Raw genomic sequence first — 18328 nt, forward strand, 5'->3', positions numbered from 1 at the left:
AAACTCACAAACATTGCAAAGTGTGTCAGCAGTGTGTGGTTGTTTCAATGCAGCTCACATCAAATCATCACTGAATGTTTCCTTCTTATTGTTGCAGAGTTGATGCTGAGACATCAGATGAAGACCGAACGAGGATCTTTGTGAGTCTGTTCTGTGCAGCAGCAGAGAGAGAGCAGCAGACAGGAGAGAAGATCCTGGAGCCGTTAGCATCAGTGTGCACATACAAAAACAGTCCTCTTAAAGAGAAATGGTGTGACTTCCTCCTGGACCTGTACTCTTATGAGACTAAAACAGGTCTGAGTGTCCTTCCATCATTACAGCCAGTTTTCCAGTCAGCTCCTGCAGTCTGGTCCATAGACCTCTCAGAGAGAAAGACCTCCATCCTCCTGGAGCTGCTGAAACTCCAACCAGAGAAGAAACAAGTGGAGCTGACAGGCTGCTCACATGAAGAGAGTGAAGTGATGAGTTTCCTGCAGTGTCTGCCTTTTATCTCACAGCTCAGGTAAGTCAGATTGTATTCAGAAGCTTAGTGAAGAGTTTTGATGGAGAACATGCGTTCACCACATGCAGTATACACATAGTATATAGTTACTTTACAAAGAAAGCAGAAAACAACTTTTCTATTCATTTAATCTTAAAGTAAAGTTTTTACCGTCTCTTCTTGATTTAAAGAAGCTTCTAAAAGTGGAATTTTGACAAATTTCTAAAATATTTGTTTCCTTGTTTTTATGAGGATTAATAAATTAGTTATGTGCTGCAACTGAGATGATATGTTTCCCTCGTTTATGTTATATTTAACATGGAGCGTCATTATGTACAGGAAACATGGACCAGATGGAGTCCATCAGCAGTGTGTGGCTGTTTTTATGCAGCTCACATCAAATCATCACTGAATGTTTCCTTCTTATTGTTCCAGTGTTTATGTTTGGAATCGTCATGAAGCAGTGATGATCTTTGTGAGTCTGTTCTGTGCAGCAGCAGATAGAGAGCAGCAGACAGGAGAGAAGATCCTGGAGCTGTTAGCATCAGTGTGCACATATCAGACATTCCCTCTTCATGAGAGACGCATGGATGAAGATTATCAGTGTGACTTCCTGTTGGATCTGTGCTCCCATGTGAAGGACTATGAGACTAAAACAGGTCTGAGTGTCCTTCCATCATTACAGTCAGTTTTCCAGTCAGCTCCTGCAGTCTGGATCATAAAGCTCTCAGAGAGAAAGACCTCCATCCTCCTGGAGCTGCTGAAACTCCAACCAGAGAAGAAACAAGTGGAGCTGACAGGCTGCTCACATGAAGAGAGTGAAGTGAGGAGTTTGCTGCAGTGTCTGCCTTTTATCTCACAGCTCAGGTAAGTCAGATTGTATTCAGAAGCTTAGTGAAGAGTTTTGATGGAGAACATGCGTTCACCACATGCAGTATACACATAGTATATAGTTACTTTACAAAGAAAGCAGAAAACAACTTTTCTATTCATTTAATCTTAAAGTAAAGTTTTTACCGTCTCTTCTTGATTTAAAGAAGCTTCTAAAAGTGGAATTTTGACAAATTTCTAAAATATTTGTGTTTTCTTGTTTTTATGAGGATTAATAAATTAGTTATGTGCTGCAACTGAGATGATATGTTTCCCTCGTTTATGTTATATTTAACATGGAGCGTCATTATGTACAGGAAACATGGACCAGATGGAGTCCATCAGCAGTGTGTGGCTGTTTTTATGCAGCTCACATCAAATCATCTCTAAATGTTTCCTTCTTATTGTTCCAGTGTTTATTTGGAGACTCAAGATGGTGAAATCAGGATCTTTGTGAGTCTGTTCTGTGCAGCAGCAGAGAGAGAGCAGCAGACAGGAGAGAAGATCCTGGAGCTGTTAGCATCAGTGTGCACATATCAGACATTCCCTCTTCATGAGAGACACATGGATGATTATCTGAAGCAATATCAGAGTGACTTCCTGTTGGATCTGTACTCCCATGTGAAGGACTATGAGACTGAAACAGGTCTGAGTGTCCTTCCATCATTACAGTCAGTTTTCCAGTCAGCTCCTGCAGTCTGGTCCATAGACCTCTCAGAGAGAAAGACCTCCATCCTCCTGGAGCTGCTGAAACTCCAACCAGAGAAGAAACAAGTGGAGCTGACAGGCTGCTCACATGAAGAGAGTGAAGTGAGGAGTTTGCTGCAGTGTCTGCCTTTTATCTCACAGCTCAGGTAAATAACATGCTCTTCACACGAGTCAAATATCTGTAAGAGAAGATGTGCTGTGAAAATAAGTGATGGAAATATTTGGAGCTCCATGAATTGTAAAGTGATGATTTTGTCTTGTGCTGCCTGTTTGTCATCAGCATCATATGTTTGACCTCATCTACATGGATCATGTTATAAATGTATTCAGACTCTGTCATATTTCAGAGGGAAACGTTCTCAGTCCATCCCTGTGTTTCACTGACGTGTTCAGCTGTTTGTTGCTATGAAGTTTCATATTTTCTATAAATATCAGACGACTTTTAATGCTTATCAGGATCTAGAATAAAGACGTTCTCATCAGAAAGGTTAGATTTATATTTGATAGGATCATGTGACTGAGCTCCTGCTGCAGAGAGTTGGAGTGCACTGTGATAGGTTTGTAGCTTGAACCTATTTGCAGGAACGTTGAAGACAATCTAATTACACAGCAAGCAAGACACGAAGTAGGCAAAGTTCTTCATGTTACTCGTGCACGGGAGAGAACCGGACAAACGCCGTTCCTTCGCTTGACCCCAGTTGCTCTCGTCCGTTCCCCCGTAACACTGCTCTTTTATTGAGGTCACATGAATATGCATAGGTTCATTAACATACGACGTCTACATACACACAAAGAGTAACGTGTGTGTGTGTGTGCGTGTGCGTGTGCGTGTGCGTGTGCGTGTGCGTGTGCGTGTGCGTGTGTGTGTGTGTGTGTGTGTGGGGGGGGGGGTCAGAGTGTGACCCCATAAATGACTTCCCTAAACCTGCTGGTCTGGAAGTCCAGCAGTTCATCTAAACCAAAGGCACTTAGCCTAAAACAGATACAGCCACGTTTATCCTGCCATAAAACAATAAGAAAATGTACGACCTCTCCCATGCTCCCAGGATGTAGGTGTGCACACAAAGTTTGCAGACTATTAAGGATCAAACCTCTACCAATCTACAACTAATTATAAAACTCTAAGCATATATAAGTAGATATTTCTAAGCATAAATGACAATCAATAATACAAAACCTGACAGTTCTCATCAGAAAGGTTAGATTTATATTTGATAGGATCATGTGACTGAGCTCCTGCTGCAGAGTGTTGGAGTGCACACATGCCAGAAACATCCTTTACACCTGAATCCATCATCGCCATGGAAACAGCATGAAAGCAAACTCAACGAGTCCTTCAGTGACGTAACTCAGTAAATGAATGAGTTACATGCAGCTGGACTTTATCTCTGACTTTGTTTTACTGAGCATGATGATGATGATGGTGGTAGCAGCTCTATAGTGAGCAGATGAAGATGTCAGACAGCAGAGAGGTGTGTGATGTGAGCAGCAGGTGAAGCTGCTGTTGTAGATGTTGTTGTTCCCCTCTGTGTGTTTCTGCATTGTTGATGTTTAGTGTTTGACTCTCTAAAGTCAGACAGCGAACAAAATAACAGTTACAGTTCAGAACGCAGTGATTTCACACACAGGCTGAGTGTTTGTGTTGTGAGTCAGTAACTGTCTAAGAACACTGTTCAGCTGCTCTGATGGAAGATGGCTTTAAAATGGACTTTCATTATATACAACATGGAGTCCATCAGCAGTGTGTGGCTGTTTTTATGCAGCTCACATCAAATCATCACTGAATGTTTCCTTCTTATTGTTCCAGTGTTTATTTGGAGACTCAAGATGGTGAAATCAGGATCTTTGTGAGTCTGTTCTGTGCAGCAGCAGAGAGAGAGCAGCAGACAGGAGAGAAGATCCTGGAGCTGTTAGCATCAGTGTGCACATATCAGACATTCCCTCTTCATGAGAGACACATGGATGAGTATTATTATCTGAAGCAATATCAGAGTGACTTCCTGTTGGATCTGTGCTCCCATGTGAAGGACTGTGAGACTAAAACAGGTGTGAGTGTCCTTCCATCATTACAGCCAGTTTTCCAGTCAGCTCCTGCAGTCTGGTCCATAGACCTCTCAGAGAGAAAGACCTCCATCCTCCTGGAGCTGCTGAAACTCCAACCAGAGAAGAAACAAGTGGAGCTGACAGGCTGCTCACATGAAGAGAGTGAAGTGAGGAGTTTGCTGCAGTGTCTGCCTTTTATCTCACAGCTCAGGTAAGTCAGATTGTATTCAGAAGCTTAGTGAAGAGTTTTGATGGAGAACATGCGTTCACCACATGCAGTATACACATAGTATATAGTTACTTTACAAAGAAAGCAGAAAACAACTTTTCTATTCATTTAATCTTAAAGTAAAGTTTTTACCGTCTCTTCTTGATTTAAAGAAGCTTCTAAAAGTGGAATTTTGACAAATTTCTAAAATATTTGTGTTTTCTTGTTTTTATGAGGATTAATAAATTAGTTATGTGCTGCAACTGAGATGATATGTTTCCCTCGTTTATGTTATATTTAACATGGAGCGTCATTATGTACAGGAACCATGGACCAGATGGAGTCCATCAGCAGTGTGTGGCTGTTTTTATGCAGCTCACATCAAATCATCTCTAAATGTTTCCTTCTTATTGTTCCAGTGTTCATGTTTGGAATCGTCATGAAGCAGTGATGTTCTTTGTGAGTCTGTTCTGTGCAGCAGCAGAGAGAGAGCAGCAGACAGGAGAGAAGATCCTGGAGCTGTTAGCATCAGTGTGCACATATCAGACATTCCCTTTTCATGAGAGACACATGGATGATTATCTGAAGCAATATCAGAGAGACTTCCTGTTGGATCTGTGCTCCCATGTGAAGGACTGTGAGACTGAAACAGGTCTGAGTGTCCTTCCATCATTACAGTCAGTTTTCCAGTCAGCTCCTGCAGTCTGGTCCATAGACCTCTCAGAGAGAAAGACCTCCATCCTCCTGGAGCTGCTGAAACTCCAACCAGAGAAGAAACAAGTGGAGCTGACAGGCTGCTCACATGAAGAGAGTGAAGTGAGGAGTTTGCTGCAGTGTCTGCCTTTTATCTCACAGCTCAGGTAAATAACATGCTCTTCACATGAGTCAAATATCTGTAAGAGAAGATTTGCTGTGAAAATAAGTGATGGAAATATTTGGAGCTCCATGAATTGTAAAGTGATGATTTTGTCTTGTGCTGTTTAGGGCTGAACGATATATTGCATTTGCGATAATATCGCGACATGATCAAGTGCAATTTTCTAACCGCAAAGGCTGCGATTATACTCTGGACATGTCCAAATTCATGGGCTGCATCCTCCTGAGGCCGCATTTGTAGACCGATTACGTCACAGCGACGCGCCGAAGGCTGTCCAAATTACTACCATATCCCAGAATTCATAGCGCGGCCCAGCCAAACTCCAGTTTCCAACAATGGCGGCCGCTACTAAGTTTTAAAATTACTCATACTAATCTTTCTGGGTCACAAAATAAACTTTTAACATATTTTCAGGCGAGAAAGTAGTTGTGTAAACATCAAATATCTGCTCGGTTTATCAAGATATCCCATATTTGCAAAAGTGCTTCGACGTTTTCAGAGGCGTCTGCTACCCACCAGCTCGACAGCTAGCCGGGAGCTCGAGGGTTACTGATGCGGCCGAGAACGGCACAACTCCCGGCACATCATTTTCAGATCACCGCGGAGTTTCGCTGCTCGGGTTAAACGTAATATATAAGTCACTTAGACAACCTAAAAATGTTATTGTTGGGCTTTTTTCAGTGTTTTGTTTGTTCGTGAGTAAATCGGTTTGGCTGAGATTAAAGTTATTAGATTAGATAAAATAAAACTTTATTAATCCCCCGGGTGGGTTCCTCCTTGGTTTTCACACAGCTGACTAAACGTCAAACAGAAAACTTATTAAACAGAAGTATGAGACAGTCGAGAATTTACGCCAGTGTCTGGTTATATTTTAGATAGCAAGAAGCAGACGGCCGAGTTTATTAAACTCCACCGAGACAGCGGTGACGCTAATCAGAACTAGACCGTCCAATTTCACGCCTTTAAACTTTAAAGGCGTGTTTGTGTGTGTGTTTATACAATTGCTATTATGTTTGCACTTTATGTGTAATGTTACTGACTGCAGAGATCAGTAAGATGTGTGTATTTTTTATTTATTAGTTTTATTTATTTAATATTATTTTTTAATTGAATGACTGTCTAGTAGTTCACAGATGTCGAAAAACTGAGTGTGGTAAAGCCACTGATTTTGTTTATGTATATTTCTGCAATCTGCACATTGTACTGACTTTCATTTTAATGTTTACACCAGGGTTCCTTGTCAGCACTTTATGCTCAGATGTTTGTAAGCTAAAAATAAACTATTGTGTATGTTCAAATATACTGTTGTGATTGAAGAAGTTAAATAAAAATGTCAGTCATCAATTCATGCATCACCTCATGTCATCATAACAGAGGTCTGTCTTCCAGGAAAGAACAGTTTAAAATTAATGTAATATAGTATTGGCCATACTATATGATGTATTGCTTGTCTTTGTTTAATAATACAGAAGACAAAGACCTTAAAAAATAATCGCATATCGCATCGCAATATTGGGGCAAAAAATCGCAATTAGATTATTTTCCATAATCGTTCAGCCCTAGTGCTGTTTGTCATCAGCATCATATGTTTGACTTCATCTACATGGATCATGTTATAAATGTATTCAGACTCTGTCATATTTCAGAGGGAAACGTTCTCAGTCCATCCCTGTGTTTCACTGACGTGTTCAGCTGTTTGTTGCTATGAAGTTTCATATTTTCTATAAATATCAGACGACTTTTAATGTTTATCAGGATCTAGAATAAAGACGTTCTCATCAGAAAGGTTAGATTTATATTTGATAGGATCATGTGACTGAGCTCCTGCTGCAGAGAGTTGGAGTGCACACATGCCAGAAACATCCTTTACACCCGAATCCATCATCGCCATGGAAACAGCATGAAAGCAAACTCAACGAGTCCTTCAGTGACGTAACTCAGTAAATGAATGAGTTACATGCAGCTGGACTTTATCTCTGCCTTTGTTTTACTGAGCATGATGATGATGATGGTGGTAGCAGCTCTATAGTGAGCAGATGAAGATGTCAGACAGCAGAGAGGTGTGTGATGTGAGCAGCAGGTGAAGCTGCTGTTGTAGATGTTGTTGTTCCCCTCTGTGTGTTTCTGCATTGTTGATGTTTAGTGTTTGACTCTCTAAAGTCAGACAGCGAACAAAATAACAGTTACAGTTCAGAACGCAGTGATTTCACACACAGGCTGAGTGTTTGTGTTGTGAGTCAGTAACTGTCTAAGAACACTGTTCAGCTGCTCTGATGGAAGATGGCTTTAAATGGACTTTCATTATATACAAGATGGAGTCCATCAGCAGTGTGTGGCTGTTTTTATGCAGCTCACATCAAATCATCACTGAATGTTTCCTTCTTATTGTTGCAGTGTTTATTTGGAGACTCAAGATGGTGAAATCAGGATCTTTGTGAGTCTGTTCTGTGCAGCAGCAGAGAGAGAGCAGCAGACAGGAGAGAAGATCCTGGAGCTGTTAGCATCAGTGTGCACATATCAGACATTCCCTCTTCATGAGAGACACATGGATGATGATGATCTGAAGCAATATCAGAGTGACTTCCTGTTGGATCTGTACTCCCATGTGAAGGACTGTGAGACTGAAACAGGTCTGAGTGTCCTTCCATCATTACAGCCAGTTTTCCAGTCAGCTCCTGCAGTCTGGTCCATAGACCTCTCAGAGAGAAAGACCTCCATCCTCCTGGAGCTGCTGAAACTCCAACCAGAGAAGAAACAAGTGGAGCTGAGAGGCTGCTCACATGAAGAGAGTGAAGTGAGGAGTTTGCTGCAGTGTCTGCCTTTTATCTCACAGCTCAGGTAAATAAGTGATGATGGTTTCATTTGCAGAACGTTTCCAGCATGTTCTCTGATCCCATCTTCACTGTGTTCCAGCTGTGATCCAGAGTTCTTCCAGAGTGTGTGCACATCCATGTCTGTAAGATCCAGAGAGGAGGCCCAGCAGCTGGAGTCTCTGCTGCAGCTGCTGGGCTTCCAGCTGCTGCTAACAGGAGCGTTACACAGGAAAAGCTGCTGGTCTGTGGGGAGAGTTCTCAAACTGTGCGGCTCTAAAGTGGATCTCATCCTCACACCCAGCAAGATGTCTGCCAGAGGAGGCGCTCTGCTCTTCAGACACACAACACAACTACACAGTCTGAGGCAGGAAGTGAAACCATGACTCTCTCCTGCTCTTCTAACATCATTTCTATGTGAATCTTTAGTTCTTGGTGTTCATCATTTCTGCTCTTTCGTCTCTTCGTTCTTCAGGCTTTCCATCGACATGTCCTTGCTGCTGTCTCAGTGGGTAAGAAGAGGCAGAGCGGCCCGTCGGCTGGCTGTTGAAGAGCTTTCTCTTGTGCCTAAGAAAGCCCGACCATCACACAGAGTATTGTTGAGGGCCGTCAGTAGTTTGGCTTCCCTGCTGAGATACTGGACAGTCGGACGGTTAGACCTGACTGAGACCTGCATCCCTCCTCAGGGTCTCATTGCACTGCTGCTCCATCATGGTCCTCTGACAGTCAAGTAAATGTCTTTCTGAACATCACAGGACAAATAAAATGTCGATTTTTACTTCAAAGCTTATTTTATATTGATGATCTCTGCAGACTGAGTGAAGAGAGCTTCCAGCAGCTCCTGTCTCTCCTCCATGAAACCCAGGACAAGGACTTGACGTTGTCCTTCTTGAGTAAGGTTGGTGGAGACCTGACCTCCTGCTGCCTGAGCTGGGAGCTGCTTCACTATCTGCTGCAGCAGCCGTCGGCTCCGACCATCACTGTGGACCTGAGGAAGAACCTGTTCTTACAGGAGGAGACCACACGTCTGCTTCCCTTTCTGGACAGGATTGTGTTTAAAAGGTGCTGAATGTGGTTTGATCTTTTACACAGTTTCTGCTGATTAATCAGGAGGATTTGAAATGCTGTCTCATCTTTAATCAGCACTTCATGGATCCTTTAAACAAAGTTGGAAATAAACTCTTTGTTTTCAGGCCCAGTCCCAGCTTTGTGATGAGCTCCATCAGAGAGCTCTACAGAGCTCACGACAGTCACGCTGTTCCCAGTTTGCTGAGGTCACTCGGTCATGTGATCAGCCTGAGCTGCAGACAGCTGGACTCAGTGGACTGTGCTGCTCTGATCTTCATCCTCAGACACGGAGACGGAGTCAGACTGAACCTGCTGTGGACCTCCATACCAGCAGGGGGAGTAGAGTCCATCCTGCTCATGCTGGACAGCGTTTCTCGTCTCAGGTCAGATATTAGAGCTCGTTTCTGTGCTGCGCTGTGTGATTGCTGAACAACACACTTTATTGTAACATAATGCTTCAAAAACAAGCTAACATTTTACTGTTAGTGTGGAACAGATTACATGAACAGTTGAACAAGAAACTACAAGGAAAGGTTCAAACAGCAGGCAGAGTGAACATCATTTAAAGGTAGAGCAGTAATAATAACAACAACAGCAACAATAACACATTTTATTAGTGGGTGCCTGTCTAACAACCCAGGGTCACCGTAGCAAACACGGAACAGGAAACAGGATCAAACAGTAACTGGTTCATGTTGATGTTTACAGACAGTAAGCTGGTTTGAAGACGGCTTTGAGTTCAGTTTTCCTGGAAAAGAATCCCAGAGCCGCTGATAGTGGTGCTCATAGTGGCGACATGTACGAACAACAATGTGGTGAAGCTTCCTATCTTATATATCATAGTTGGAAAGAGACGATAATTACACTCTGATGACACAAACAACATGTTCTCACTATGGTATGTGTTCTTTAATGATGACCAGATGTTTATTTCACTACTTATCATCGAGGGTTTCATCACAGATGCCCCGCCCCCGACTGTTGTTTAGTCTCAGAGATTCACACACGCTTTTCTTTAGCATTAGCCCGCTGTCATGGCAACAGTGAGAGCCGTTTGTTGTATTTTAATCCAACACAAACTTTACTAAACAACAAAGAAATTCAGACTAATCAAAAGTTTCATTTTTTTTATTTACACCCAAGGGCCGACTTATCGCTGAACACACTGCAGCTTAGCATTAGCCGTCCTGTTTTTAGATGTCACACAATATTCATGAATTATTTACAAAGTTTACAAATGTCAGCTTTGCAATTTCTCATTAATTATACAGATAATTGTTTAAAAATATATTATTGGAAATCATTTCGTTTACAAATGAGGCCCAAACATTTCTGGTGGTCTTCAGTGTTTCCCAAACTGCAGCCTCTGACTTGTTGCTTCTGATTTGTGTGTCTCATTTGTGGTTTTACCAAATGGTATCATCAGCGTTATTGTCATTTTAATCTTAGTGAATTAAAATTGCTCGAATTAACAATTTAATTGTATTAATTATAGTTATTATCAAGTGTTGTCATTACACCTCCTGGGCTACTTTTATCAGCTGCTCGAACAACAAGCTGAAGGCTGCAAATCACAAGTTTGTCTGCAGACACATTTGAACTGGACCCATTAAAATAATCTGCTACATGCTGTGTTTCTGTGGCTTCCTGGACACAAAGGAGACATTTACTCTTCATCACTGCTGACAAATGATGCTTTTAATCTGATAAATGCAGTAAATCATGAACACCGAGTTACCAGATGAACAGAGTCCTTATTCATTTAAAGCTGTTATCTGTTAACATCCACCTGCACAATCAGCCCAAGCAGGGAAACTGGGCTCAGTGTGACTTTGTCTTAATAACATGAGTGCTGTGCATAAATCCAACATCTAATTACAATAATGTGTCTGCTGCTAGTTCATAGATGCTGTTCTTAAAATCCTTTAGTTTTAAAGATCAACACATTTTATTGGAGCCAGCAGTTTGTTTGCAGCATCTATCATTTTAGATTTTCTGTCTCCATGCGTTTCTTTCCAGTGTTGACAGGAACCAGCTGCTGAGGTTCATCCACTGCTGTGCTGCCTGTGACGTCCAGCAGGAGGCAGCGTCAGGCCTGCTGAGGACTCTGCAGCACAGCTTGGATCTGTCCTGCTCCTCCTGTGTGGAGCTACCGGAGGAGGATCAGACTGAGCCTCTGAGTCTGACTGCTGATGACTGCAGGGCCGTCTCCACCATCCTGACACAGGGCAGCCGGGACACACAGCTGGACCTGCGAGACTGTGAGGTGGAGGACAGCGTGCTGGACCTGCTGTTTCCTGTCCTCCACAGGGTCCGCCTCAGGTGGGAAAGACCACCGAAGAGTCTGAACCAGAGAGAACCTTGTTCACGCTGGTGTTGATGCATCCTGACAGTTTCTCTGTTTGTCCTGTTTAGAGTCAGTAACACTGTCCTCCTCCAGCTGCTGTCTCTGGTTCCTGTGAACAGTGAGAGGGACGCAGTGAGGCGGGCGGTGTCTCTGTGTACAGCCCTGGGTGGAGAGCTGGATCTCAGTCACAGCACGCTGGATCAGAGGGTCTGCGGGGCTTTGGTCCAGATGCTGGACTCGTGTGAAGGGCTGACAGAGCTGGACCTCAGTCACTGTCAGCTCACTGACCAGCTGCTGCTCCCTCTCATCACACATCTGCACAAAGTCCAAGTCCTAGAGTGAGTGTCACACACTGATCCTCCTGTGGGAGGCACCAACAACCATCAGCCTGTTCACACACACTACAGTAATATAATGTGCAGCGATCAGTTAGAGCCACATGTTGTGTTTGTGTTACAGTCTGAGTCACAATCAGATCACTGATGCTTCGACCGATGTGTTACTGCAGCTGCTCTCCATCAACCCCTCCATCCACTGTGTGCGGTGAGCCAACATGAAGGAGTTTCTTCTCAGACTCTGAGAGGAATCATTCACAGCCTGAGCTCACGTGGATTCATGTTGTTCTGTGTGAGTGACGTCTGCTCTCTGCTTTGGTCTCTTTCTAGACTCTTCAGCAACAACATCGTGCACAGAGCAGCCTTCAAGGAGCACACGCAGTTTGAGATCTGGTGAAGCGCTCGCCATCATCACCATCGCCATTATCATCATCAGAGCAGCCTTCAAGGAGCACACGCAGTTTGAGATCTGGTGAAGCACTCGCCATCATCTTTAACATTGTCGTCATCATCAGGGAGATGTAGTTTTATGGTCTCAGTAAAAACTCTCGCAATTGCTTCATACTAATCTGTAATATACAAGAGCAATAATAGGTCAGCGTAGTAAGTGTTAACAACTGCTGTAGAGTATTTTCTTTTTCATGTCGTTATTAAAATGCTTTGTTTTATTTATTTGTGTAGAAACGAGCACGTCTCATGTTTCTGCGGATTTTTATTTTATGGAGATCTGAAGCCATCTAGTGGTCATCCCAATATTTACACATCAGGTTGTATTATTGTGATTAAAATATTTTCAATTAGTGAAAAAACAAAATGAGGCTGTAACAGTTTTATTGTACAGTTGTGAGTCGGCTTAGTTTATTTTTGGTACTTTTGCAATAACTGTACTGATTTTTGTGTACTCGCACACAAATGTTGATTCCACGAAATACAAACAGATACTGAAACGTGTAACAGCTGAATTGTTTGTGAGAACTTGTTCATTATTTGTTCAATAATCATGTCTTCCCGATGGAATATCATATATCAGTAATAACAAAAAAAAAGGACTTCACAGCAGAAGCATAATGTGTGGGATTCTAATATTATTTCATGTCATGTTATATCCCTAATTAAAGATTGTGAATTATTATGTAGTCTTAGTTTGCATTATTCTCCTGAATTAGAAGAAGCTGATAACTATTGCATTAGTTAAACTGATTTGCATTACATTAGACTGCTGATTTATTGTGAATGAATGATATTGTTTTATGATGTTATAAGAAATACTGTTTGCAGAAAGTCATCGCCTTATTTGTCTGATTAGAAGAGAACATGCTGGAGTTTTCTGCCCCATCTCAGCAGGAGCAGATAAACAGGCAGCCAAGGTCGTAGCTTAGGCGCCGTGTGAGAGAGAGTGTGAATGTTTAGGCTTTTATGATAAGGTGGAGGCACCAGAGGCTATAAGAGTTTGATCAATGCTCCACCATTTTGAGATCTGATGCTGTCTGCGTACGGTGTCCATCTCCCACGCGTGTGATCATTAAAATCATCGTTTGACTCAACCTGGCCGGACCAGTGTTGTTATTGTGGTTTTTCCTCTTGTCTCCATCCCCAATATTTGAATCCGTAACAGTTGTACATGTATTTTTCATTTATTGTATTTACCAACATCAAGAAGTCACAAGCAAGCAGCACATTAAAGACGTGCAGTGTTTTCAGAAAGAGATTTTTCTTACTACAGATATGTGAAATGTCCTGTTATGGTTTATTACACACAGGCAAATCATTTAAACATTATAGTCCATTGTAAAGAGGTGATTGTGAGAACTTGTTCAATATTTGTAAAAGATTCAGCTGTTACACCAAATCATACGTTATACATGATGTAAACATAACCATGAAACTAGCCTCATACGATATTTCAATAACCCAGTAAAGTCCAGAAAGATCGAAAGACTGGGTCGAAGACCAAGTGCCATGACACAGAAGGTTAAATCTTTTTACAAAAATCCTCTTACTGCTCTAGAGTCGGTCAGGCAGCTCCTCCTGCTTCATTCTCCTCAGGAAGTCCACTGTGATCTTCAAATGCCTCTCTGCTGCTGCTCCTCTGCTCATCATCCTCCCATTCTGGGTAATCTGGACTCTGAACCTTCTGGATCTTCTTCAGTTCGTCCTTCACAAAAGTGATGATGTTGTCCTCCAGCAGCTGGAACAGAATACTTTATGAATGAGCCAATCAGACTGAAATCATGGAGCCAAACATCAGATCCATGTTGGACACACTGACAATCCACCGGTCTACAAAGAGCAGCATGGAGATGATTGTGAACAGAATAGATGTAAAAAATAGTTGTTGTACATGTACAGACCATAAATATGGAGTCCAGCTGTGTTTGATGCTGCTGGGCAGACTGACCACTGGGAACCTCTGAGCTCTGCTGGTCCACTCTGTGGAGGAATAATAAAAAATTAGCTCAATCACAAGGTACGTTTTCTGCTCTGTGTTAGTTCTCAGACAACATAATCGTAATTAAGTTTGTAAAGCTTTAAATTGTGTCCTAGATGTATTAGGCTAGGGGTGGGGAACTCCAGGCCTCATGGGCCGGTGTCCTGCAGGTTTTAGATCTCACCCTGGTGAACAGACCTGAATCAAATGATTAGTTTATTTATAGGCCTCTAGTGAACTTCAAGACCTGTTGAGGGGTAGTGTCAGGATGCACACCCACCATTAGAAGGTATTTTAGCAATTTAAATCAGCTGTAATGGATCAAGGACACATCTAAATCCTGCAGGAGACTGGAGCTTGAGACCTGGAGTTCCCCACCCCTGTATTAGGCAATTTTATTTCTTTTTCCAGATACATTCTCGCACCTCCTCAGTCACACCAATCTCATGATATGATTCCTAAAAAACAGCTTAAAATTGTGGGAAAAAAATGCTTATGTTGCTGCCACTTAGTTCAGCTCACAGATCTGGCTGCAGAGCTGCACTCGCTGTAGGTTCAGGCTTCAGGCTCCACTATAATAGTTGCTGAAAAGTGAACGTTCATTTCTGCTTGTGCAGCTTTCCAGTTGCTTCACTCCAGTAGAGCACCTTAATATTTATGATGTAATGTTTTTTCTTACTAAACATCCTCAGAGGCATCTCAAACATATTCTAGTCCACAATATACTGATATATACAGATAAGGGTAGTGTAAAAGGTGGAATAGTTATAAACAGTTTATGTACAGAGAGACCAAATATACAGATGAACTGCAGACAAATGTACAGATGTACTGTGTATACACATGTAGAGATATACAGATAATCTGTATAGCATACAGATGTTCTATACTGCTATACAGATCGGCAGATAAACAGATGTACTATGAACAAATATACAGATTTGCTAAATATATACAGATGTAGAGGTGTGAGGTAAACAGATCTACAGAGTGCTATGAATACATCTAACACAGTGTAAGCGTAGCTCTCTGAGCAGACTATAATAGATAACAGTGTACGCACTATCACAGAGACCATACTATGTCAGTGTCCTAAACTATAGCAGTAACCAGTGTGTGCACATGGTGAATGTTGAGAATGAATGACAGTCATGATCATTGTCACTGGGAGGGATAGGGGGGTGTGGATGGACAGTGAGTGTGGATGGAAAGGTTCAGCAGGGGACTGAGTTCAGTAGAGTGACAGCTGTGGGGAAGAAGCTGTTCCTAAACCTGCTGGTTTTAGTCTGAAGGCTCCTGTAGCGCCTCCTGGAGGGGAGGAGCTGGAGGGGTTTATTGGCAGAATGAGAGGAGTCCCTGAGAATGATGTGTGCTCGGCATAGACATCTCTTCTTGTGGACATCCTCAATGGCAGAAAGTAGAGTCCCTGTGACGTCTTTTCACCACCCGCTGCAGTGCCTTGTGGTCAGCAACATAGCAATTTCCATACCAAACTGCGGCACAGTTGGTCAGGATGCTCTGTATCTCACAGTGGTAGAAGTTAACCAGTATGTCAGTAGACAGGTGGTTCTTCTTCAGTGTCCTGAAGAAAAAGAAGCGCTGATGGTCAGGCTGGAGGTCTTAGTTGACCAGGTCAGATTCTCAGAGATGTGGGTCCCCAAGACCTTGAAGCTGGAGACCCGTTCAACAGCTGTGCCATTTATGTAGATGGGGACATGGGTGTTTGTTTTCTCCCTCCTGAAGTTCACAATGAGCTCTTTGGTTTGCTGGTACTCAGGAGCAGGTTACTGTCAGCACCACATAGCTAGGTGCTTTACCCCTTCCCTGTAGCAGACTCATCATTGTCCCTGATGAGACAGTCACCGTGGTGTCATCTGCAGACTTGATGATGGAGTTGAATCAATACCTAGGTCTGCATTCATAGAGGAACGAACTCAGCACACAGCCCTGTGGAGCGCCAGTGTGAGTGTGATGGTGGTAGAGCTGTTATGCCCTGACCTAACAAATAGGGGTCTGTTGGTCAGAAAGTCCATGATCCATTTATAGATACAGAATTCTTCCTTTGAGGGACTCAAATCACATTGTCCCTGAAACTATAGACCCCTTCCAGTTTGCATTCAGCCCCAATTGATCAGTGGATGGTGCAACAGCATTAGCCCTGCACCACACTCTGCAACACCTGGAAAGCAGCAGAACATATGTCAGGATGCTCTTCCTGGACTACAGCTCTGCTTTCAACACCATCCGCCCAGGCAAGCTGATATACCTCACCATCCCAACACCCACCCATAACTGGATTCCAGACTTTTTGACAGACAGACAACAGGTGGTGAGAATGGGAGGACACGTGTCTGCTGAGCTCACCGTCAGCACTGGATCTCCACAGGGCTGCTGCCTCAGCCCCAAACTCTTCACCCTGTACACCCATGACTGTGTCTCCACCCAGGAAAACTCCAATACACTGAGGACACCACCATCCTGGGGCTCATCAAGGGGGGAGTAGACAATGTTCTTGTCTATGGTGTGAAAAGCGACCTCATCCTCAACATGGCAAGACCAAGGAATTAATACTGGACTCTAGGAGGAACTCCCTCCCCTGCAACCTCTTATCGTGAAAGGGACAGAGGTGGAGAAGGCAAACAGCCACAGATTCCTGGGACTGCAGGTTTCATCAGACCTGCGCTGGACTCTCAACACCACAACAACAGTGAAAAAAGGCCAGCAAAGGCTTTATTTCATTCGGCTGCTCAGGAAAGCCAGAAATCAGCGCCCTCTCACCCAGGCATACAGAGGACTGATAGAGAGCATCCTCACCGCAGGTATCACTGTCTGGTATGGAAACACTACACAGACAGAGAGGAAGGCTTTGCAAAGAGTCATAAAGTCTGCAGAGAGGATTATGGGAACAAAACTTGCCTCCATGGCCCTTCTGTGCACACAACACGGCCAAAAAAGAGCAGAGAGAATTATCAGGGACTCACACCATCCAGCTCACTCTCTGCTCAGACACAAAAACTGCACATACAATCTCAGACACAACTGTTTTCAGGTAAAAGTGTTTCAAAGTTCATATATAGGCAATCTGTACATTGTTAAGATATTTAATAGGTAACCCTTCATTGTTTTGTAAGCTTTAGAAGCATTATATCACAGTCGTTTTGTGCACAGAGACAAGGTGGTTTTGAGCCTCTGTTTGGTACTGTATAATGTCCATTAAGCTAACGGCAGGAGCTAGAAACGTTTCTATTGTCAACCATTTTGTCAGGAAACATGTTCAGGTATATGTATAGTAAGCACTTTATCATTTTGGTTTATTATTTAGCTTTTCCTTCCACCATGTGACATTAAGCAATACAGAATGTGAAACATTTATGTTCATTTTGATTGCAATAAAGAACTGCATGAGAGACGCAAGTCAAAATCACTCTCGTGATTCTTTCCCCGTTTTCAGGGGTGTAACATTAGCTGCCATGCGCCCATCTCAGTGTGAAGTGGAGTCTGTCTGTACTGGATCTGGATTCATCATCGTCCCTCCAACAGCGATCCAGCTCACCAATTGGTGATAATGACCAACTGAGCCTGCTAGCAGGTGCAGGAGGGCCAATCTCAGCCACAGCTATGAAGCTGATAACTGCTAATAACACCCATTGATGGGCTGATAACATGAATATTAAATGTCAATTCCTTCCAAGGTAAGAGCTTTTTTAAAAACTCAGACTGAGGTCTTATTTTGAAAGCCAGTGTTTGTTGAAGCTGTTTCCTGGAGCAGGACCCTGAGCAATTAGAAAAAGCAGACTTAAAAACACTTCATCTCATCTGTGCTCATTAAACCGACATCATGCAGTTCATCTTCTCACCAGCAGAGGACCACAAATCACCATCAATGAAGAGTTCAAGGAGAGGTTAGTGACATCAGAGCTGTACGTATTGATCTAATCAATATGGAAGTTCATGTTTCTTTGATTGGATCGGTTTTTAAAGCAGCTGTTTTTATAGAATAACAGAAACATGAGAGATGCAAAATATCTTTAATATTTGATACACTGGCCTCATCAGTGACAACGATGAGGCCGCCTACAGGGAGGAGGTGGATCGTCTGGCTGAGTGGTGCGACAGAAACAACCTGCTGCTTAACACCGAGAAGACCAAGGAG

At 42.8% G+C, this 18328-nt stretch overlaps 1 protein-coding gene across 1 annotated transcript in view; it reads left to right on the top strand.

The window, feature by feature from the left end:
• LOC308395831 (uncharacterized protein) overlaps nucleotides 1-13301 on the top strand; it is a 29501-nt gene extending 16200 nt beyond the window's left edge. The window contains exons 6-19 of the mRNA XM_080880819.1: nucleotides 98-502; nucleotides 917-1348; nucleotides 1765-2205; nucleotides 3867-4313; nucleotides 4730-5170; nucleotides 7582-8025; nucleotides 8101-8364; nucleotides 8473-8727; nucleotides 8811-9059; nucleotides 9191-9448; nucleotides 11085-11387; nucleotides 11481-11750; nucleotides 11872-11955; nucleotides 12078-13301. Of these exons, the coding sequence (XP_080736945.1) occupies nucleotides 98-502; nucleotides 917-1348; nucleotides 1765-2205; nucleotides 3867-4313; nucleotides 4730-5170; nucleotides 7582-8025; nucleotides 8101-8364; nucleotides 8473-8727; nucleotides 8811-9059; nucleotides 9191-9448; nucleotides 11085-11387; nucleotides 11481-11750; nucleotides 11872-11955; nucleotides 12078-12144 (4360 nt within the window). The 3' untranslated portion in view covers nucleotides 12145-13301. The remainder of the gene's footprint in view (nucleotides 1-97; nucleotides 503-916; nucleotides 1349-1764; nucleotides 2206-3866; nucleotides 4314-4729; nucleotides 5171-7581; nucleotides 8026-8100; nucleotides 8365-8472; nucleotides 8728-8810; nucleotides 9060-9190; nucleotides 9449-11084; nucleotides 11388-11480; nucleotides 11751-11871; nucleotides 11956-12077) is intronic.
• The last annotated feature ends 5027 nt before the right edge of the window (nucleotides 13302-18328 follow it).

This window comes from Rhamphochromis sp. 'chilingali' (assembly GCF_963969265.1).
Source record: "Rhamphochromis sp. 'chilingali' genome assembly, chromosome: 1".
Classification (NCBI taxonomy): domain Eukaryota; kingdom Metazoa; phylum Chordata; class Actinopteri; order Cichliformes; family Cichlidae; genus Rhamphochromis; species Rhamphochromis sp. 'chilingali'.